At 21.0% G+C, this 23,945-nt stretch overlaps 6 protein-coding genes across 6 annotated transcripts; 1 reads left to right on the forward strand and 5 right to left on the reverse strand.

Annotated features, from left to right (window-relative positions):
- Window positions 1-364: 364 nt before the first annotated feature.
- SRAE_2000447300 (Saposin B domain and Saposin-like domain-containing protein) lies at window positions 365-792 on the forward strand (the record flags this gene model as incomplete). The annotated part of the gene is made up of 2 exons (XM_024643347.1): window positions 365-380; window positions 419-792. 2 exons carry the CDS (start codon window positions 365-367, stop codon window positions 790-792), a joined length of 390 nt encoding a protein of 129 aa, XP_024509026.1.
- Window positions 793-956: 164 nt separating this feature from the next.
- Window positions 957-6,425, reverse strand: SRAE_2000447400 (UDP-glucuronosyl/UDP-glucosyltransferase family-containing protein; the record flags this gene model as incomplete). Its single annotated transcript, XM_024643348.1, has 7 exons — window positions 957-2,206; window positions 2,246-2,504; window positions 2,947-4,134; window positions 4,185-4,432; window positions 4,839-4,852; window positions 4,899-6,070; window positions 6,111-6,425. The coding sequence occupies 7 exons, from the start codon at window positions 6,423-6,425 to the stop codon at window positions 957-959; spliced, it is 4,446 nt and encodes a 1,481-aa protein (XP_024509027.1).
- Window positions 6,426-7,171: 746 nt separating this feature from the next.
- SRAE_2000447500 (EF-hand domain and Mitochondrial carrier protein family and EF-hand domain pair and Mitochondrial substrate/solute carrier repeat and Mitochondrial carrier domain-containing protein) lies at window positions 7,172-10,508 on the reverse strand (the record flags this gene model as incomplete). Its single annotated transcript, XM_024643349.1, has 7 exons — window positions 7,172-7,189; window positions 7,424-7,506; window positions 8,796-8,969; window positions 9,025-9,150; window positions 9,196-10,102; window positions 10,158-10,314; window positions 10,354-10,508. 7 exons carry the CDS (start codon window positions 10,506-10,508, stop codon window positions 7,172-7,174), a joined length of 1,620 nt encoding a protein of 539 aa, XP_024509028.1.
- Window positions 10,509-11,604: 1,096 nt separating this feature from the next.
- On the reverse strand, window positions 11,605-12,911 carry SRAE_2000447600 (Phosphoglycerate kinase 2; the record flags this gene model as incomplete). The annotated part of the gene is made up of 2 exons (XM_024643350.1): window positions 11,605-12,337; window positions 12,388-12,911. The coding sequence occupies 2 exons, from the start codon at window positions 12,909-12,911 to the stop codon at window positions 11,605-11,607; spliced, it is 1,257 nt and encodes a 418-aa protein (XP_024509029.1).
- Window positions 12,912-16,518: 3,607 nt separating this feature from the next.
- On the reverse strand, window positions 16,519-19,041 carry SRAE_2000447700 (Dopamine D2-like receptor; the record flags this gene model as incomplete). Its single annotated transcript, XM_024643352.1, has 4 exons — window positions 16,519-17,013; window positions 17,069-17,848; window positions 17,993-18,869; window positions 18,929-19,041. The coding sequence occupies 4 exons, from the start codon at window positions 19,039-19,041 to the stop codon at window positions 16,519-16,521; spliced, it is 2,265 nt and encodes a 754-aa protein (XP_024509030.1).
- A 2,896-nt stretch (window positions 19,042-21,937) lies between these two features.
- On the reverse strand, window positions 21,938-23,296 carry SRAE_2000447800 (Aspartic peptidase family and Aspartic peptidase domain-containing protein; the record flags this gene model as incomplete). The annotated part of the gene is made up of 4 exons (XM_024643353.1): window positions 21,938-22,176; window positions 22,242-22,334; window positions 22,377-22,964; window positions 23,005-23,296. The coding sequence occupies 4 exons, from the start codon at window positions 23,294-23,296 to the stop codon at window positions 21,938-21,940; spliced, it is 1,212 nt and encodes a 403-aa protein (XP_024509031.1).
- Between the last annotated feature and the right edge of the window lie 649 nt (window positions 23,297-23,945).

Raw genomic sequence — 23,945 nt, forward strand, 5'->3', positions numbered from 1 at the left:
TTTATAATTAAATAAAGTTTTACATTATAAAATTTTGTTTATTCTTTTAATTTTTATTTTGGAAAATAACTATTCTTAAAAATTATATTATTGTACATAAATAAAAAAAAAAGTATTGAAAATTTATGGTATCCGGATCATGACAAATTAAAAAGTTTATTAACAGTGTTAAGCATCCTGATTATTATCTTCAATTATAATAGATAATAATAATTATTCTTGCTTAATTTATCAAAATATCAGATAAAAAAGTTGGTAATTATTATCATTTTCTACTTATGTTGGTTATAAGTTGATAAATTTTAGTTATAAAAAGGTAATATATTCTTTTAATATCATTTTTATATTTATCGATATTTTAAAAATGAAAGTTTTAGCATGTAAGTATTTTTAATAAATTTAATTAATATTTTTTAAGTGATAACATTATTTGCTTTAATATTTATTACATCTAGTAATGTAATAAAAAAGGATGCTGGAATAAATTGTGGTTTAAGATACAGAAAAAATACAATGGCACAACAATTCATTGGACGTGTTCGTGGAGCTAGTCTTATTTGTGAGATGTGTCTTGATTTAGTTTTAGTTGGTGAACAATATGCTGAATGTGGTGAGGAGTATGTTGCTGATAAACTTGAAGCTGAATGTGACAAATATCTTGGAACAAACTTTTTAGACAAAATTTGCCATACTATTGTAGGTGATCTTGCCACTGAAATTGTCAATGATACAGAAAAAGATCCAAGTAAATTATGTTCTAAAGTTTTGAAGAAAAAATGTAGTTATGCTTAAATAAAAAAGATTTTAATTTGAAATAAAAATTTGTAAAATTTTTAATATTTATTTTTCTTTGTTTTACAATATTATTAAATATTAACTAGGCAGAAAAAAATTTTTAATATAAATATTTTAACATTATAAAAAAAAAAGTTTGAAAATATTTTATTATTTTAACTTTAGTCAATTTTATTTTTTTTAGTATAACATTTTTTAAATATTTTAATTATATACCATAAAATAAATGTTATTAAAGTTAATGATAATATTATAAAGGGTATTATAATATCAAGATTATAAAAAACAATTATTCCCATATTTCTACTTTCTAAATCAAGTAATGAATTATTACCAAAAGTACCACAAAATTGTATATGTTTTATAAAAGTTTCTTTTGAATTAACAGGATTATTTTTTGACATTTTAGATATTAATTCAGCATTTTTTTTAAATTCATTATTTTCTAACAATTCACGAATGTATTTTTCAAATATATTTGAATCACTTATCAATTTTTTATTCATAGACATACCCATTCTTCTTTTTTCTAAAAGTTTTGAATTTTTAAATTGATCCCCAAATATTGGTATTGAAAGAGCAACTTTTCCACTGTAAACAATTTCATTACAACTATTTATCCCACCATGTGTTATAAACAATGATAATCTTTGATCATTTAAAAGATCATATTGTGGAATCCATTTACTAAGTATTAAATTTTCTATATCTTTTCCAATACCATCTTCTGGTGTTTCATATTTCCAAATAAATGTTACATCTGGAAGTTTTTTTATTGTTTCTACTATACTATCTTTCATCTTTCTTGGCATTAAACTACTTTTAACAATTGAACCAAAAGATATTAAAATTGTTTTATTTTTTAATGATAAAATATTATCCCAATATTTATCTACTGGTTTTGATTCTTTTATTCCAATTCCAGAAATATCTATAACTTTAGGAGGTTTTGGAATTGGAATATCAAAAAATGGATTAGAGTTTGAAAAAAAATAACAGGTATCACCTAGAGCTCTATATCCATTAAAAAAATTTTTCCCATACTTTTTTTCAAATTTTTCATGTAAAAATGCTTTATGATTTCCTTTTGATATAAAACTTTTAATTAACAAATGTCCTACCAAATTTTCTAATCTTTCAAAATATGTCATTTTATCTGTAGACATTTGCATTGCATTTGGTATAAAAGAACTTGCAAATGGCATACCAAATTGTTCATAGTTAAAACTTAAGAAACCAACTGAAGATACAGATATGTGAGTTTTTATATTCCAAGCTTTAAAAAGACCAAACATGTATATTGTATACCATTCTGAAATTCCAATATCAAAATTTTGACTTTTCATAAATGTTTCTAACTTTTTATCATCAAAAACTTTATTTGCCGTTAATTCTAATCCTTTTGAAAAATCTTTAAATAACTAAACAATTAGTCTTTTATTTTTCATACTTACATCTATTTTACTGGTAGGTAAATCTTCTGTTTCCCACATTTGATGTAACTTTGATTTATTTGATAATAAATTAATGGCCTCAGAATCACCCTGAACATGATAAATTTTTGCTTTATTAGTTCCTGGATGTTTTATTGTAGTATCCATTTCAATTGTTAACACCGTAACATCATGACCAGCTTCAACAAGAATATCAGAAAGATGTGAAAAAAAATTAACATGTGAAAAACCAATACTAGGATTATTAATTAATATCTTAAGACTATTAATTATTTGTAATAGTAAAAATAAATTAAAAAATATAAATATTTTATACATTATTATAAGTTTAGCATTTAAAAAAATATAATATTTATTAAATATATATAAAATATAATACTATCATACTTTAAAAGAAAAAAAAATCTTATCTATTGTGGCTTGATAAATTGTATCTAATACTCGGCATTTAATTGGTTTTTGATATCTTATTTTGATAAAATATAAAGAAAATAATAAAACTTTTGATAGTACTAAATAAATTATTATCTCTTAAAATGACAAACTTTATTAGATAAGTAGTTGCTACTAAAAAATTACTATTACTTAGAAATAGACATATGAAATTAAAAATAAAAATTAAATTTTATTCATATTTTTGTTTTTTGTAAAAACTTTTTTTAATATAAAAAACAATTCCATATAAAAATAAAAATACAAATAATGAAATCAATGTAAATATTGGTAAAATGATATCTAAATTGTAATATTTTATAATACTCATTTTACGACTAGCCATATCAAGATCAGGAAATGGTCCAAATTTGGCTGAAAATTCTACAATTTTTCCAAGTAATTCTTTTGAATTTATAGGTGAATTTTTTATTAAATCAGATGTCCTTTTTGCATTATATGAAAATTCTTTGCTTTCTAATAGTTTTCTAATCATTGACTCAAATAATTTTTGATCTAATAAACTTTTCTTATTCATTACCTTACCAATATTTCTTTTTTCAATTAATTTAGCATTTCTAAATTGATCACCAAATATTGGTATAAGTAAAGCTTTTACACCCGCATAAGCAATTTCATTACAACTATTAATACCACCATGACTTATAAAAAGTGATAATCTTTTATCATTTAAAATGTCATTTTGTGGTAACCATTTGCTTAAAATTAAATTTTCTATATCTTTTCCAATACCATCTTCTGGTGTTTCATATTTCCAAATAAATGTTACATCTGGAAATTTTTTTATTGTTTCTACTATACTATCTTTCATTTTTTTTGGCATTTTTGAACTTTTTGCAAATGATCCAAATGATATAAGTATTGTATTTTTTTTTAAATTCATAATTTTATCCCAATACTCATCTAATGGTTTAACTTCTGAAATACCAATTCCAGATATTTCAATCATTTTTGGTGCTTTTGGTCCAGGAATATCAAAAAATGGACTTGAATTTATAATTATGTATGATGAGTTACCAACCATTTTTGGTCCATCATAAAATCCTTCACCATATTTTGCATCAAATTCTTTTTGTAAAAGTTGATAATTATTCATAGAATATGCTTGAAGTTTTGACATTATATGAATTATAAGATTAGAAAATCTTTCTTTATAACTCATATAATCACTCATTGCATTCATTGATGTTGGAATAAAGGATGATGGAAAAGCAAGACCAAATGTTTCATAGGTAATATCTAATAAACCTAATGAAGAAACAGAGATATAACTTTTAATTCTCCATGCTTTAAAAAGTCCAAATGAATAAATTGAAAACATTTCTGATATAGCTAAATCAAATTGTTGACTTTTAGCAAATATTTCTAATTCTTTGTCATTAAATACTTTTACTGATGTTAGATAAAGACTTCGAAAAAAATCACTAAGTAGCTACAAATTTTTATTTTAATTACAAATTTTTGATATTTTTTTAAAAATACCTCTAATTGTTTTGAAAATGACTCTTCAGTATCCCACATATCATTAAGTTTTGATTTATTAGTTAACATATCCATAGCAATAGGATCTCCAGAAACGTGATAAACTTTTGCTTTATAAGCTCCTGGATGATTTATATTCATATCAATATCAACACTTATAACAGTTACATCATGTCCAATTTCTGTTAATAAATCAGCTATTCGAGAAAGATAATTAACATGAGAATGACCAAATTTTGGATTGTAAACTAAAATTTTATAGCAGTCAATAATATTTAATAAAATAAAAATAAAATAAATATATTTAAAAAACATTCTTAAAAATTTGTATAATAGAATAAAAAATTTTTATAATTTTTCCAAAATATACCCCATTTAATCTTAAAAGTTTACTTCCGTAAGTTATACAAAAAATTTAAAAAGTAATATTTTTAAATCTAGCAATGATAAGAATTTAATTAAAACATTTTCTTTTTATAAATTTACAATATGATATGTTATCAATTTTTACTTATAAGTAAAAGTAAATTTTTACAAATAATTAGAATAAAAAATTACTTTGTTTCAAATTTTTTTGAATATATTACAAAAAAAAAGTTTGAAATATTGTATATTGTTATTTTAGTTCATTCTTCTTTAATTTTTTTAACAAACAAATATTTTGTAAACTTAAAAATAATAGTAAGTATAAAATACATTATAACTATAACTAACAATATTATCGGTAAAATAATATCTAAATTAAAATATATAATACTATTCATATATCTACTTTCCAAATCAAGAACAGGTAATTGGCCAAATTCACAGGCAAAATTGACATGTTGAATAAGTAATTCTTTTGATCCTATTGGTCTTTTATTTAATCGTTGTGAAATTAGGTATGCATTTTTTTTGTATTGTGAATCAGTTAAAATTTTTTTAATATTATTAAATAATTGATTTGAGTCTGTTAATAAACTTTTATCCATAACTATTCCTGTGTTATGTTTTTCAATTAATTTTGCATTTTTAAATTGATCAGCAAAAATAGGAATTGCAATTGCAGGAACACCTCTAAATGATAATTCAACAATTGAATTTGCCCCACCATGTGTTATAAAAAGTGATAATCTTCTATCATTTAACAGATCATTTTGTGGCACCCATTTACTAAGTATTAAATTTTTTATATCTTTTCCAATTCCATCTTCTGGAGTTTCATATTTCCAAATAAATGTTATATCTGGTAATCTTCTTGCTGTTTCAATAATTCCATTTTTCATTGATTTTGGCATTATTGAACTTTTAGCAAATGAACCAAAAGAAATTAATATTGTATAATTTCTTAATGATAAAATATTATTCCAATATTCATTTAATGGTTTACATTCTGGTATACCTATACCAGATATTTCTAACATTTTTGGAGTTTTTGGTCCTGGTATATCTAGATAAGGATTTGAATTGAGTAAAATAAAACTTGTATCTGCAATTAATTTATCTGAATTAAAAAAATCTTCACCATACTTTTTGTCAAATTCATTTTTTATTGTATATTCATATTCCATAAGATAATTACAAATTATTGTAAAAACATAACTTAATAAATTTTGAAATCTTTCACTATACATCATTTTATCATGAGAAAATTGCATTAATGTTGGAATATGACTTGCTGGGAAATGTAATCCAAATGTTCGATAATTATACTCCATTAATCCTACAGCAGAACCTGAAATTGTTGCTGGAATTTCCCATGCTTTAAATAAACCAAATATATATATATTAAAAACTTCCGCAATAGCTAAATCAAATTTTTGTTCTTTAACAAATTTTTCCAACTCTTTATTATGGAATATATTTTTTGCTGTTAAAATACCTCCTTTTATAAAATCATTAAACATCTAAATAATTACTTAATTTTTAAATTATCATAAAACTAACATCTGATTGTGCCCAAATTGAATTAGAAGTTTCCCACATTTTATTTAATCTTGTTTTATTAGTTAACAAATCAGCTGCAACAGGATCAGCAGATATATGATATATTTTTGCTTTATGTGTTCCAGGATGAGTTATACTAAGATCCATATCTACAACAAGAACAGTAACATCATGACCAGCATCAACTAATATATCTGCTATTTGTCCAAAAAAATTAACATGAGAATGTCCCAATTTTGGATTAAAAATTAAAATTTTGTAGGAATCTAATGAAGAAACAAGTATGCAAAATACAAAAAATACTTTGAGGGACATTCTTTTTATGAACAATATCAATAATTATTTTTATTATTTTATACTGAATGATTGATGTATTATCAGTTAAATGAAATAATGAAAAATGAAAAAATTGTTGCTTTTAAGTATACTTATTATTATTATTTTATATTAAAATGTGATAATATGGTCGACTAAATATTTTTATGTGTGATTAACTTATTTGTAACGTTATCAGTAATGTGATATTACTGAATTTTAATGCATTAACATTTAAAATTTTTTTAGTTGTGTATAAAAAAAATTTTCTTTTTTAAACATAATGATTTCAAATATACATACGACAATAATTATACCAAAAAAAAAAGTAATTTCTAAATTTTGTTTTTACTTCTCAAGACATAAGTTTTATCCTCATAGAAAATACAGTTAAACTTAATTTTTATTGCTGTTGTTGATCTTTGTTTCTGTACTTGATGAAAATAATATTTTTTAACAATCTATTAAATAAATTTTGGTACTTTTTTAATTTTAACAAAACAATTTTTTTGTTGACTTTACATTTCTTCAACTCAAATTTTAGAAAAATAATGAAATTTTACATTCTCAGAATCTGTATAAATAAATCTTCACTTTCATTTTTTATTCTTTCATTGCAACATCAAAATAGCTGTCAAGTATATTCTTCGCTACACTTCATTTATTCTTCTTTATTCATTGATAATCTTCTATATCTAAATTTTCAATGAATGTCATGTTCCAACAGACTGTCAATGGTCTTTTTTTTATTTTATAAAATATTTCTAAAATAAATAGAAAAAATTAGTTGGTTAAATATATCTTTTTAATTTATATTTTGTAATATTTTAAAAAAATGACATACAGATAAATTATATCACTTCAAAAAGCATATGATATAAAGTATCACTTTGTACATAATTTATAAAATAATAATTTTATTTTACAATGTTTTAATATGTTTTTAAATTTATTTAAATTTTTTATTATTATACTTATAAAAATGTTTAAAATTTTACCTTATTTTCATTCAAATAGTTAGCTTTAAAATTAAAACATGTTTCTGAATCTTTAATATCATATGATCCAATGTTTTCTCTATCTAAATCCCCTCGTTAATAGCTTCATTTGTAAGAAACTTATTTTCTTCTTTATATTATTAACTATTTTTTTGAAATTTTCTTTTCCAAATAAAATATCAAAAATCAAATTTTTGCCATAGAATTATTTTTCTTATTTTTTATAATGTTTTTTTTTTAAATACTGTATATTACATAGCTTTTAACTGATTCTTCTTTATCATTATTTAAGCTTTTTTTATCATTTTATATATTTAATAAACTTTATAAAAGATGTTATTAACTTTATTTCTTTTATAAAAAATTTCAAAATTATTTGCGAAATCCTTAATTTTGCTATTAAAAAATTTTTTCACAATTTGTGGTCTTTGATTTTAATTACCTTAATTTTCAGAAATATTGCTAACTTTTTCCCAGTATATATTAAATTTTCCAAGAAATTTATTTTTATAATTAATTTATAAAAAAATTATATTCCTTATAATTATAGTAATTATTTCAATATTTAAAAGTATAATTATGAAAAAAAATGTTTTTAAAGTTCTTTAATAAAAACACATGTTTATTGTAAAGAATTTTTCTAGGGTAATTCTTACTTTTTGTGTTTAAAAATTTGTTTTTTTTTTCAAAAAAATAAAAAATATTTTAATTCATATATTATTTAGAAAAAGATTAAAAAATCCAAAAAAATCATTATATTACCAAAATCTGAATAAATGATAACAATTAAAGTAGTAATATGTTTACTTTTATTAATGATGATATTTAAGGATTTAAATACTTAGAAAATAATAACTTATTCACGTGAGCTATATCGTGGAAAGATAAAAACTTATTATGAATAGATATATATTATATGAAATCTAAATTAACATCAATTTTAATATTATAGATAATTTGGTATAATTATTCTTATATAACTTTGATATTTATCTTTTATCTAAGTAACTATTACAATTATATTTCTTATTAAAATATTACTAAATAAATAATTAAAAAATTGACAATGAAGACATGAAGATAACAAAAAATAAAATTTATTTACGTATTTTTGATTAAAAAAAATTGGTCTTACTAAAATTTTTTTTAAAATATAATATTTTAATTTTTTTTTTTACAATTTAAAAATTCTTTCATTAATTTTTACTATATATATATACTATTTTCGGTTCAATGTGAAGACTCTGGTGTATCAACCTGTGTGGTGTTTAATATTACTCGTCCAATGAGATAAATAATTTTTATTAATATGTACTATAGTTACAAGTTATATTATATTTGTTTTTATTATTCTATTATAATTATGACATACTTGCTCCTAAATATTTTCGTACTTTTTCATAAGTAATATAACTTATACCTACTGCAGGGATCACTTTAATAAAATTTGGTGTTAATCCTCGATATAAACCAGTAATTCCTTCATTTTTTAGAATATGACGAAACTGTCCAACCATTGTCTGTGGATGTTCAAGATCGGTTAGTTCTAAAAAAAAATTTTTTTTATTAATTAATAGGTAAATTAATATTATGATACTTACTTCTAGCTTGAAGGCGTGTCCTAACTAATGCTAAAGGATAACTAGCTAATTGTCCACAAATACTACTACATGTACCACAAGCTAATAATGCAAAAACACCAGGTTCTTTATTTTCAGGAAATCTTTCTAAATAAAAACTTTTTAACGTTTCATAAACCGCTAAATCAATACCAGCATATGGTATAATACCAAGTAAATTAGGAATATACCCTTTATAAAATGCACGTAACCCTTCAGTTTTATACATTTGAATTGAAAAGTTAACCAAACCATTTTCAAGTTGACCCGTCCTTCTTAATGCCAATCTAGTTTTTAAAACTTCCATAGGATAAATTAATGTTTGAGAAACTGCTCCAGCAGTTGAACCAGCTATAAGTCTTTCATATATTGTTAATTCATCATGACCTTTTAATTTTTGTATAAATTTTTTCATTTGTTCATATACCATAAATTTTGTTGCTGATTCAGGTGCTATTTTTGTAACATTAATTCCATTACCTCTCCATAAACCAAGAAAACCTCCTTCATTATAAAGTAATGTTAAAGCAGTTCTTAAATTAATTTTATTTTGCATTGTTGCATGAACTTGCATAAATACTTTCAATCTATCCAATGGTGCTGTTGCTGTTCTACTAAAACATCCTGCTATTCCACCAGCTACAAGATGCCTCCACCAAACACCTGTTTTTATTTCTATTTCACTAAAATCTTCTGGTATAATACCATCTTCACCTATATCTATTATAAGATTATGTTTAAATAAATTTATTATATCTTTTGGTTCACTACATGGATATAATGTCATAAAATTAATAAAATCTTTTTTACTAATTGAATCTTTACCAGATTTTGACATTAAATTAATTATACTGTTAACACTTTTATCATTAATATCAATACCAGATGAATTACAAAATCCTTTAATTTCATGTACATCAATCATTCCATCATTATTTTTGTCTAATTCATTAAAAACTTCCTCTAATTTATTTTCATGTTGAACAATATACATTGAAAATTCATTAAAATCAACAATATTTTGATCATTATTTCCATCAGTTATTCTATCCCATAATGCCTAAAATACATAAAATATAATTCTTTTTTTTTTGTTTTTAAATTTTAATATATACCGGTGCAAATTTAGATGGTACATGAAATATTTTTGATGTTAAAGCTTGTGTTAAATCATCATAATCTAATTTTCCATCATTATCCATATCTAATAAGTCATATAATTCTCTTAAACTTTTCTTTCTTGCATCTGAAATTTCAATTAAACCAACATTTCTAAATTTTGGATGACTTCTAAACATTAGATAGACTGACTTTGCTGATAAATCATCTAACATTGAAAAATCATTAAGAATAAAACCAGACTGATTTGCATAACTATTTCCCGGTTCAACAGAATCAAGATAATCTGCATAAACTTTAGAATATTTAGTAAATTTATACTCTCCACTTTTTGAGTTATTTGACATATTATATTTATTAATTATATTATAAAATATAACTTTAAAATTGAAATATATTTGATAATAAAAAAATATAAAATGAGAGTATACAGTATAGAAAGAAAAAAAGTCCAGAAATATTATAAAAGATATATATATTCAAATATGATTTCCTGGAGGCATTAATATACCTATAAAAATTATTACTTTAATTATTCAATAATTAAAGTAAAAAATATTTAATATCTATCATAAATATATTAAAAATATATCTTGTTCATGTTAAATATATATATTTATCAATCAAAAATTAGATTATTATCATTAAATTAAAAATAAAATAATATGAATAAAATTATTAATATAAAAATTTTTTAATTAAAAAAATATTTAGAAAAAATAAGAGGAAAAAAAAGTTTATTTGAATAGATATGTTCTATAACTGAAACACTTTATTCCAAAAAAATTTTATTTTGAATATAAAACATTCCAAGGAAGACCGAATTAAACTTTAATAATGATCTTAGACAATTCAAAAAATTATTACTGATAAATAAAATTCAAGTATGATATTTTTTATCAAAAAAATTTATGATCAACATAAAAATTGTTTTTCTATAAATTTAAAAGAAGGTTAATCTTATTAAAATAAAAAAAATATATATATTTTTATAGTTATATATCAGAATAATTATCTTATTAAACTTTTTAATTAGATATATTAGGGGTTGTCATAATATATCAAATATTCAAATTTACATTCTTATCAAAATACCTTGTAGATAGAACAATTTAATTATATAGATAATTTATCAAAAAGAGACGCATAAGAATAAATACATTAAAATATACTTTACTGTATGGTAATATGTTTAATGATTATTTGAAATCACATCTGGTAGATTTTATTTTTAAAACAAAAGTTTTTACACCATTATAAAAAAATACTCTCTTTATACATACATATATATTTAAAAATAATTTTAAAATATCAACTTAAAATGCCATCAATTCAAGTATGATATAACAAATAAAACTAGGAATTTTTTTTATTAAACTTAAATTTAGTAATACTATTAAAAAAATTCAAAAAAAAAAGTAATAAGACATAGAAAATTATCTTCTAATTATTAGTAAGAGCAGCAACACCAGGAAGAGTTTTACCTTCAAGAAGTTCCAAACTAGCACCACCACCAGTTGAAACATGACTGACTTTATCCATTGTTTTGAATTTTTTACAACATGTTGCTGTGTCTCCACCACCAATGATTGTTGTTGAACCATCTTTTGTGGCTTGAACAACAGCCCGCATCATAGATTCAGTTCCTTTAGAAGCTTTGTCAAATTCAAAGACTCCTGGAGGACCATTCCAAATGATTGTTTTTGACATAGCTACTGCAGCATTAAATGTTTCACAAGTTTTTGGACCAATATCTAATCCCATCCATCCATCTTTGATTCCTGATTTAACATCAGCAGTACCAAAAGTGGCATTTTCAGCAAATTTATTAGCTACAACAAAATCAGTTGGAAGGTGAATCATTACATTCTTTTGTTTAGCTTTATCCATGATTTCATGAACAATCTTGGCTCCTTCATCATCATAAAGAGAATCTCCAATTGGTACATTATGGAGAACTTTAAGAAATGTAAAAGCCATACCACCACCAATAACCATTTCATCAACAACATCAAGTAAATTTTTAATAAGTTGTATTTTGTCAGCAACTTTAGCACCACCAAGAATAGCTAAGAAAGGGCGTACAGGTGATTCGAGAGCTTTGGCAAAATAGTCAAGTTCTTTTTTCAATAAAAATCCAGCTACTTTTGGTTCTAAATTTACTCCTACCATTGAACTTTAAAAAAAAAACAACATTAAACTAAATAATTTAAAATGTTAACAAACCTATGTGCTCTATGAGCAGTACCAAATGCATCATTAACATAAATATCTCCATGTTTAGATAAACTTTGTCTAAACTTTTCAACATCTTCTGGAGATGCTTTAAATTTTTCACCGGATTCATTGATACCTTTACCTTCTTCTTCAGGATAAAAACGTAAATTTTCTAATAAAATTACTGTACCAGTTTCTGGATTAGCAGTGACCTTTTCAATTTCTTCACCTACACAATCATCAAGGAAGACAACTTTTTTTCCTAAAAGTTGTGCTAAAACAGGAGCAACAGGTTTTAAGGTAAATTGTGGTTGTTTCCTTCCATCAGGTCTTCCAAGATGTGACATAAGAACAACAGACTTAGCACCTTTATCCAAAGCATATTTTATTGTAGGTATAGCAGCAACAATTCTTTGGTTATTAGTTATTTGACCATCCTTTAAAGGAACATTGAAGTCAACACGCATAAGAACGCGTTTACCAGCAACGCTGACTTGATCAATTGATTTCTTTTTAAGAGAAGTAGAAGACATATTGCGTAAAAAAAATTTTCTAGAATGTTCACAAAATCTAAAAATAACTAAAATGATGATAAATATTAATAGATAACTAAAAAATAATAAAAATTATTTTTACATAGTAACAAAAATGATTATTTTTATATATAAATATTTAATAAAAAAAAAATAATAGTTAAATTATGATTAAAAAATAAACACCATTAAAGTAATAAGTTATTAAATAGTAATTATTGATGAAATAAATAATAGAATTAAAATGAAAGGAACGATCTAAAAGACTTAAAAAAATACAAGATAAGGTTACTAATATTAAAGAAAAAGATAAAAATTTTCCAGAAGCCTCTTGAAAACGTGCAAAAGTGGAAAAATAATTTTGTTGGCAGAGGCTGGAATATAGAGTAGTAAAAATAAAAGTAATGATGTACATACATACGTTTTTAACAATCAATGTATATATGTTGTTTCTGGTTGTGTTGAGCGAGAACAGAGAGACGAGCAAGAGTTGTTTAGAGATACAAAAAAGTAGTGACAAAAAGAGAACACTAAGGAATTTTGATAAATAATAATGTAAATTTAAATAAAAAAAAAATGAATATATTTATAGATAGATAGAAAAGAAAAGTTATTAAAGATAAGGAGAAAATTAAGTTTTTTGTACTCTAAAAAAACAAATATACACAATGTGAAAAGTTTATTTTAATTACTATCTTTTATATTATAATAACTTTTAAGTTTTATAAAAGTTAAGAATATTACTTTACAGTCTTCTTTAATGCTTTATACAAATTATTTATATATAAAATTTTTCTTTTATAGTATTTTAATAGTAAAATTTGTGATAACCTCAAATAGTTTCATAAAAATATATATATATAGTAAAATATTGAGATATTTAAGTATATTATTTTTATAAAATTCAATTTGGTTTAAAGTAAAAAAGATATGTTTTATTTACTATTCTTTTACTACAATAAATATAAGAATTTTAAAATCAAAATTTGTAAAACACAATGGAACATCTAAAAAGATTTTTTAAATTATTAAGAAAAATACATTAACTTAAATTCAAATAAAGTAAAATATTTAATTTATGTTCTTCAAAAAATTTTTTAATTAAAGTATAAAGTAACTTTTAAATTAATATAATAAAAAATATTTCTAACAATATAAATATTTTTTATAAGCCAAGGGATTAAATTACTTTTCAAAAGATATTATAAATAAAAAAAAAACTTTCCAATATATATTATATTCAAAAAAAGAAAAGTTTCTATATTTAAAAGAAAATTCTTTTTTTACAAATGTTAAAAAAAAAGAAATTTTACAACTGTATCAAAATTTTGTTTTATTTATCATTAAAAGAATGTTTGTAACTAGAAAGAACGAAAAAAGTAATGTTAAGATATTAATATTAGTTATATTAAACTTTTATATAATTTTATTTTTAGATTACATATATGTCATTAAATACTTCAATAAATTATCATCATACTTAGAAACACTATACTTACAAAAGATTTTTCTAAAAATAAAAAATTATGCTGTAGAAAGATAAACTTGAGAATTGAAAAATTTTTTTTTTAATTTATCATTTTCAACATATATTTTAAATATATTAAAAAAACAAAGCTTTTTATTTAATGTTATAGAAAAATTTTACGATAAAATGTTTAAAAATTATTTACATTTTAAAACTACAATCATAATAAAATTATACTTCTTAAAAATTTGTGCGCAAAATGTAACAACACAACCTTCAATCAAAAAAAAGTTTTTTTTTTTATTTATAACAAGAACATTCCTGTTTAATATGATAACTATATATTTAATTGACATAGATGCATATATTGTTATTCTAGGAGTAAATATTAGTAGATATTATTATAAAAAAAATAAAATAAACTATTGAAAAGCAAATTTGTATTAGTTAACAAAATATATAAAGCATCAATTTTACTGTAAAAGAAAAAGTTTTGTTTTGAAGATTTATATAAATAAATATAATCCTAAAAAAATTTTTTCTAATTTAAAATTATTTGATTAAGAAATATTGTTAAAAAAACAATAAATTAAAAGATTTTCTTTCACAATTAAAAGATTGAATGTTGGTAAAAAAATATTATTGTAAAATGATAATTTAACATTTCAAATCTTAAGCAACTAACTTTTTTAAAATTTTTAACTATAAAAATAATAATTTGAAGATAAAAGTAACTAAAAGTATTCATAATAAAATGAATAAATAAATGGATAAAAATATTGTTTTAAATTGAATAAAAAAAAAGTTTAAATATTAATTTTAAAATATCATGTGATTGGTTTATACGTTTTTTTTTGTAATAGATTAATTTTAATTTTTAAATTAAACAAGAGATTTCAACCAAAAGTTATAACATATTATTAACAAAGTAAATAAAAAAATTATTTTTAACAATCAATCTTTTATATATAAATATATAAAATTAAACTTTTATAGATATTTGACATGTTTTTATATAAAAATAGAATTTTTTTAATATATAATATTTTGAAAAAAATAAAAATCTGTATAAAACATTTAAAAATCTAAATCAAGACTATTAATTTTTTTATTTTTAAATAATTATCATATATATTGATTTTGTACAATTTAAGATTATTTATCTTTATGTAGACATATGAAAATTATGAAAGGTATTGTTTTTGATGGAATAAAATAAATATATTATCACTATTATCATATATAATTTGTCCTTTTTCAATTGAAATTATTACTGCAATGTTATTATAAAAGTGATAAAGATAATTAACTATGATAAATAAAATATATTGTTTTTTATTTTGCACATCAAGTTAGATTATTTAAATGTCAAATGAAATAACTTTTTTACATTCAAAAATAATTAAAAATTTCTCAAATTTACACACTAAATCTTTAAGTAAAAAATATTAATATTTCCCTGTTTTTAAAAGTTTGTTAACAAAACTTTCTCATATCTTGTGAATATTAAACTTTGGTTTTTTGCAATCCTCCTACATATTATATTTATGTCATAAGAATTTTTTTTTTATTAAACAACGTTTAAATGAATAATTTAAATATTTTTAGTATTTTATTATACATTAACAATATTTTTTTTTTGATTTTGTTGAATAAAATAGTTATCATTTTTAGGAAGTTAGAATATTATATTATAAAATAAAAAATTTTATGTGTTTAATTTAATGTACTTCTTTATCTTGTAATCTTATTATTATTTTTATTCTTATTATAACTTTAAATGTTGGTTGTTATATTTTATAACATATTTAATAAGTTTTTCTACTATTAAATTTTAATATTATAATGATTGTATAAAAATTTTTGTTTGTCAAATTTTATAAATAACCTTGAAATTTTTTTTATCTTCCAAGTATTTTTTTAAAAAAAAATAAAAATTTAAATAAATCATAATAAACATAATAATTTAGTATTTGTTAAAAAATTAAATAAATATTAATATAACAAAACAGTTTATTATATATACACATAATACTTTAAAGTATAAAATTAGATAATAAATGATTTTTACAATAAATTTTTTTTACAATAATTTTTACAAAAATAAAATAATAATATGTTATAAATAAAAAAAAAAATTTATACAAATATTTCCGATGGATCCATTGATTCACTTTTTGTTAAAACTTGATGAATATCATGAAGTATTAAAGATGCTGATGAGTTACTCATACCACTACTTCTACGAGATTCATAATTAGATGGAAATATAACGCCTCCAATTATTTCACTACTACTTCTTCTCATACAATCATCAGATGTATAGTTAAAAGTTGTATAACCACCTGTTATTGAAATCTTTGGTTGTGAAGATTTTGATACTTCATCTATCACTATTTTTGGTTTATTTATCCATTTATTTTTACTTAAACCAAGTTTTGATAATAAAGATGATCTTCTACGTGGTTCATCTGGTGTATTATTTTCAATATTTTCTACATTTTGATTATTATTTTTATTTGAATTTATATGATTTTGTGTTTTCTTTTTTTTTTTTGGTGGTAACATCCATGTTTTACTTTTTTTACTACGTCGTTTTAAACCAATAAGTCTTTTAAAATTTGAACGAAATCTCTATAATAAAAAAATAACATAAATTAAATAAATAATTAATAAGTTAAATACATACTTGATTAATAACAGAATAAATAAAAAAATTTAAACTTGAATTAAGATATCCTAAACCTGTACACCAATGAAAAAAATACTCCATATCTAAATTCCAATCTTTTTTCCATAATTTGTATACTTTATACATATTAAGAGTAAAAAATGGTGTCCAACATACTAAAAAAACAATCATAACTGTAGCAACTAATTTGGTTGCTCTTGCTTCTCTTCTTAATGCTCTTCCTTGTTTATTTTTCATTTTACCTAATAAATCTAATGCCCAATCTTTTAAACCAGCTAATTTTTTTCTTGCTATATACAATGATTCTCTTCTAGCAAAACCATACATTTGTGATAATGATGGTCTAGAATTTCTATCCCAATCAGAAATTATTTCACTTAATCTACGTAATTTTCTTCTATCTTCATTTGGTGGTTTTAATTTATTTTCATTATCTTTTCCAGATGAATTTGTACTATTAATAGAATCTTGTTTTGTTACCTCTGAATGTCTTCTTTTTTCTATTATATTTTTTACTGTAGCACCACCACATGATGTTGGAGCTAATGACATTCTTTTACTTTTTAAAATTTTATTATTTTTATTAATTTGTGAAATTTTTTTTTTTGCTTTTATTGATGGAACTGATAATGAGGAAGATCCTGATTCAGAAGGTGCACGTAATGTAACAGCTTCTAATATTATAGAAGGTGGTCTGTCATATTCTGATTCTGATATTGTAATTGACATTCCATCATCTTCAGACATATCATCAGCAGCTTCTAATATAGTTTGCAACTAAAAAATATTGATAGATAATAATATAATATCTTATTATAATTAAGATATATTACATAAAATCACATTTTTTACAAAAAAAAAAAAATAAAAACAATTATATATATATATATGAACAAATCACAAATCTATACAAAATTGTACCTGTTCCCTTTCACTATCATTTAAACTACTAGCATGTTCTGCAGCAGTTTCTTCAATATTTTTTAACAATGGTTTTTCCCAACTTATTAAAACACGCTTTTTTGGATGTGTTCCAAGTACATTTCCAAGTGCAGTTTGTGTTATATTACTAACATCAGCTCCAAAACCAATAAATTGTCCACCCACCATTTCATGTAATTTAACAGCTGCTAATCTTTTACGTAAATTATAAAAAATGTATCCATATGTTAACATCATAATAAATGATGGTAAATAAAATGCAAAAATTGATGAACATAACATATAAATAGGATTAAATATTCCACAATGATTATCAGCCATAAATGGATTATTTTTATCTTTAATAAACATCTTTTGATTATCTTTCATCATATCCCAATTAATATAATTATTAAATGTTACAGGATCATTATATTCATTAATAGGTGTTTCATCAAAACTATGTTTAATATTTAATGGTAATGATAAAGCAATTGAAAATAACCATCCAAGAACAATAAGTCTATAAATTCTATTTTTATGTTTAATTGATTTATACTCTGCTGGTTTGGTTGCAGCAACAAGTCTATCAAATGATATTAAAACAAGATGAATAATAGATGATGTGCTTACAGCAACATCTAAAATACAATATAATTGACAATATCCTGGACCAAGATCCCAACGTAATTGATTTATTGATAAGTAAATATTTAAAGGCATTAAAACAATTCCAACAAGTAAATCAGCAAATGCTAATGACATTAACAAATAATTTGTAGGTGTTTGTAGTGTTCGTGTTGTCAAAACAGCTAATATAACCAATATATTTCCTATTATACACGATATTGGAAATATTGTTAAGAATAAATAATACCTGAATAAATGTTATATATATGTATTATTTTTTTAAAGTATTATTAAAAAAAAAATTACCAGTTTCTTTGAAAATGATCATCTTCAATTTCCAAATTAATATTATTAAATGTTAAATTATCAATATCATGAAAAAACTCATAGATATTAATATTATCTAATTGTTGAATCATTGTGAATCAAAAAAATATATTTTTCTTAAACTTTATTATTATTAAATATTTCCTTTTTTTGAAAACTTTTAACTTTTCATTTCTATAAAATAATTATCAATTGTAAAAAAAATTTGTAAATACTTAATATATTTAAAAAAAATAATAATAATATTATATTAAATTTTATAAAATTAGGTAGAATAAAGGAAAAAAAATAGTATAAAATGAATAAATTAAAAAAATATTTTATAGTAAGTTATATATCATGCTTTAAAAAATTTGTTTTATTAAAAATAAATTTTATTATATGGATAAAGAAAAAAGATTTCTCAAGTGTCTCATAATTAATAAAATATTTGTTAATGAGTAGTTAAGAACGATTTTGAAGATATTATATAAAGTAAAAAAAATTCATTTTACTTTAATTTGTTATTTAATCTTTTCTCAAAATATATATTTTTTGGAAAAAAAAACTTTTTTAGTAAGATATATTTTTTAAATATTCATTTCATTCTTATGAATCATCAATTTAAAGTAAGAAAAATTAGTCATTATATATTCAATTTTTTTATGCAGAATAATTAAAGAAAAATAAAAGTTAAAATATTAAGTAAAAGTAAATAAATGATATTAATAAAATTATATGTTCAAAACATTTATTCTTCATTTTTAAAAGTAAGAAAAATCTGGAAAAATGAGGGCAAAGATTTATTAAATGATAGGTTATATTATCTGGTAACAAAGGTTAATTAATGTAATTAAAACTTACTCTTTTATCAAAACATCACTTAAATATAATAAAATATCCTTTTGAAATGTTACTTTTGAAATGAAGAAAAAAAAAATTTTTACTGTTATTAAATATATATCCATTGAATGAAAAATTTTTGAAATATGATAAAGTTAATGTTAATTTAAAAGAATAAAAATGAGGAACATTTTATTTTTCTTAATGAAAATTTGTTATAATAAAATATAAAATGTATACAATTAAAAAAAAAATTTTTTTAAAGAAATTTTAATAGTTGTTACTAAACCTACATTCTAAATCTTAAATACTTATTAATAAAGGAAACTTTAACTAAAAAGAATTATTAAAAATCACTAATATATTCATAAATATAATATGTCTAAATATAGCTTATATGCCATATTTAATAATATCACACAATGCATTTACTCTATAAACGATAAAGAAATTACAAAATCTTAATTAAATCTTTCTATACAAGTACAATGTTGGTAAAACTTTTTATCAGCATAAATAATATGCATCTTATAAATATTGTATAAATCTTTTTTCCTTTTTCTTCATCCAATCATATCACGCAACTTTAGTGATATTGAAAAAAAAACTTTTATAAAAATATATTTTTACACAAGTAAATGTTTTTCTAACAATATTGTACGACAGGTAAACTTTAAAATGTTTAAAAAATAACGTCATTCAATTGAAAATTTATAATTTTAAGATGTCAAAAAATAAGTAAAATTTTAGTAATATTGAATCATGAGAATATATTTTAGTCTTTATTATTTAATTTTTAGTGTAAATTTCACACATCAAAAAAGTTAAATATTATGAGTATCATAATTATAATGAGAGAAGGAGAATATTCAATTTATTTTTTTCATTTAACATTATTATTATATATTCTTTATTAATAAAAGGTTTTTATAAATATAATATTAATTATTCTTTTTTAGTTGATAATTTGATAAAAAATTTACTAAACTTAATACATTTTATTCTTCTTTTCTCCATATTTGAAAGTTTTAAATTTTAATACTAAATTATACTATTATATAAAATTTACTAACAAAAATGAAGTTTGATAAGATGATAGTGTGAATTTTATCAAAGAATATAAAATGAATAAAGATATCTTTAAGTAAATTTACTTTTTTTAAAGTAAGAAAACTTTTTATACATACTTAATATTATATACTCTTAATAAGGAGAACAACAAACAAAAATTAAATTATTTTATCTTTATTCTAATCATTTTTAATGAATAGATGAAGAAATTTATTTGAATGTCTCTAAATATTACTAATGGTAAATTTTTTTTTTAAATTTAAATTAGATACATTATTATATTATACAAAAGGCTTAACGATATAAAGAAAATTTAAGAAATAATTTGATGATAATTTATAATCAATATAAATTAGATAGAATAAGATAAAAAAAAAGAATGTATGATTTTATTAAAAGTGCTTTTTAAACTAATTTAAAAATTTAAAGTACTACTTAGTAAAAATGATAAAAATATTGCCGCCAGCAGGGGTCGAACCTGCGACCTTGGGCTTATTAGACCCACGCTCTAACCGACTGAGCTATGGCGGCTGACCGAGACGAACAAAACATCAATTACGAAAATATTATATAAAATGAGACAAAAATGAAACTTTTATCTTGTTAAAATAAGCTTGTTATATATTTTTAATATAAACATAAATAAAAAGAAAATTTAATAATAAAACCCTACATAAAAATTGGCAATTTAACTTATATAAATATATTTTAAAAGATATAAAACTTAAATAAAATATTTTTTGCAGTAATTTTCAAAAAATCATCTTTTTATTCACCTTAATATTTTTTCCAATTAGATTATGTTTAAGAAATTAAATTATTTTCACTTTTTTAAAATAATTGTCAAAGAAAAAAAAAAGAAGCAGAAATAGGAATATTAGACAAAAATTGAAAAACAATAATATAACTACATTACTACTTAAAAAAGTTTTTCTTACTTCTTAATAAATAAAAGATTAAATAATATTTATTTATAATCTTTATTACATATTTTTATGTTACAAATAAGCCTTCTGAATAATGTTATATATATATATTTTTTAAATTTATAAATTTTATAAAGTATTTCAAAATTTGTAGATGCCTTTTGTACGTTTATTTTTTAGGTTTAGCAAATCCAATTCGTTTGTTGCCTATGTCATATATAACACAATAACTCATATGAAGTGGATCTCCAAATATAAAGGCTGGACCATATGCACCAATATCAAATGGGAAAATATTTAATATACAAAGAGTTTTTGTAAATCTTGTCATCATATGTTTTTGCTTAATAGTGAGCTTTAATTTTAACAGTTGCATTTTTAATCCACTAAATTTTATATTACAATCAACTAAAATAAAATTTAAAAAAAAAACAAATAAATTATTTGATATGTTATTTTAAAAAGTAAATTACCTGTATATAATCCATATTGTGGTATATATTGAGCATTTAATTTTGCGGCAATACCGTCTGCTACAGAGGGTGGAGCACCAATCAACGATGTGCCTTAAAAATATTTTTATAAAGAAAAAAAATATTTTAACAAACCTGTATCAGCAATAACTTCCCAACCTCTATTATAAACTTTGTTTCTCACACTTACTGATTTTAATTTAAATTGCCAATACGAAACTGAAGATAGTTTTTGATAACCAATAACTGGACCACAGTTATCTTTATTTATAGCACCATATGTAAACTTTCCACCATAAATATCTTCTCTACCACGAAGTTGTCTTAAATGTACTGTAAATAATGGTTTTTTAAAAATTTTTCTATGAATTGCAGAAATTAATGGTGGAACCATCTTATCATTAGCTATTGTTCTAAAACCTAATCCTACAATTCCTTCTATTGGACTTTGAGCGTCATCTTTTGAAATATCTGTTGCTTGCCCAAATTCAATTTTTTTCATCTTTATTCTTCTTCCTTTTCTTCCTAAAATTTGGAATGTATCTTCTCCAATATGTCCTTTAGCATACCCTTTACCATAAGTTATTCCAAAATTTCTTTTTTTATTTTTATACGTTTTTGATCTTTTTGAATCAAATAAACTTTTTCCTAAGCATGGATTATTTTTTTTATTTGTTTTTAAACAATTTTTATCGACAACCCATAAATTTGACGATCCAGTATCTAAAAACTATAATATAAAAAAGTTAAGATTATCTATTACCAAGAACAACTCGAAAATGTTGACCCGGTGTACCAATAGATATATTTCCTAGATATTCTACATCCTGATAACTATTAACAGGTTGAACAATAGATTTCTTTTTTTTTGCATAAAGTTCATCTGGTACTGCAGTTGTTGAATTATCTACTTCTGTTATATATTCTTCCCATTTTCCCTCTTTTATCAATCTTTTTCTTGTAGATTCTATTTTAAAAGTTTCAATTTCATATCCTACATCTAAATCTTCTCCATAAATATTTATAAATAATAGAAAATAAAAAACAAGAATCATTGTAGTTAAAAACAATAATGTTTTATACGATGGAAAAAATTAATTAAAAACAAAATATTTATAATAATTTGTAATTACGCTTGAAAAGTTTTACATTATTCATTTATATACGGTCAATTTTGAAGTTATTATATAAGAAGCATATAATTTAAAAAAAAAAAATTTTTAATACATAAAAAAATCATGTTTTTTTTTTATACTTGTTGTTAAAACTAGATTATTATAATTAAATATTGCAAAAAAAAACTTCCTTGAAACTAATTTTAATATTCCGATTTGGGATAATAAAGTTTGTCGTAAACAAAACATAAAACAAAGACAAAAAAACAAGACAAATATTTTAGGACAAATTTTTATTAATTAGAAAATAAGCGAAAAAAATTAAAATAATTAAATATATATATATATACCTAAATTTATTTAAAGTATTATTTTTATTTATTATTAAATACTATAAATTCCTTGAGGAAGAAAAATAACTCTTAATTGAAAAAAAAACATTTTCCCTCTATTTTTTAATAATAATTTTTTTTTTATAATATAAATAATATTCTTTAAAAAATGGGCCATCTATTATATAAAATTCTATGAATAAAGAAAATTACATAAAATATAAAACTGAATTTTTTGTTATTATGTAATAACATAA

This window comes from Strongyloides ratti (assembly GCF_001040885.1).
Source record: "Strongyloides ratti genome assembly S_ratti_ED321, chromosome : 2".
Classification (NCBI taxonomy): Eukaryota; Metazoa; Nematoda; class Chromadorea; order Rhabditida; family Strongyloididae; genus Strongyloides; species Strongyloides ratti.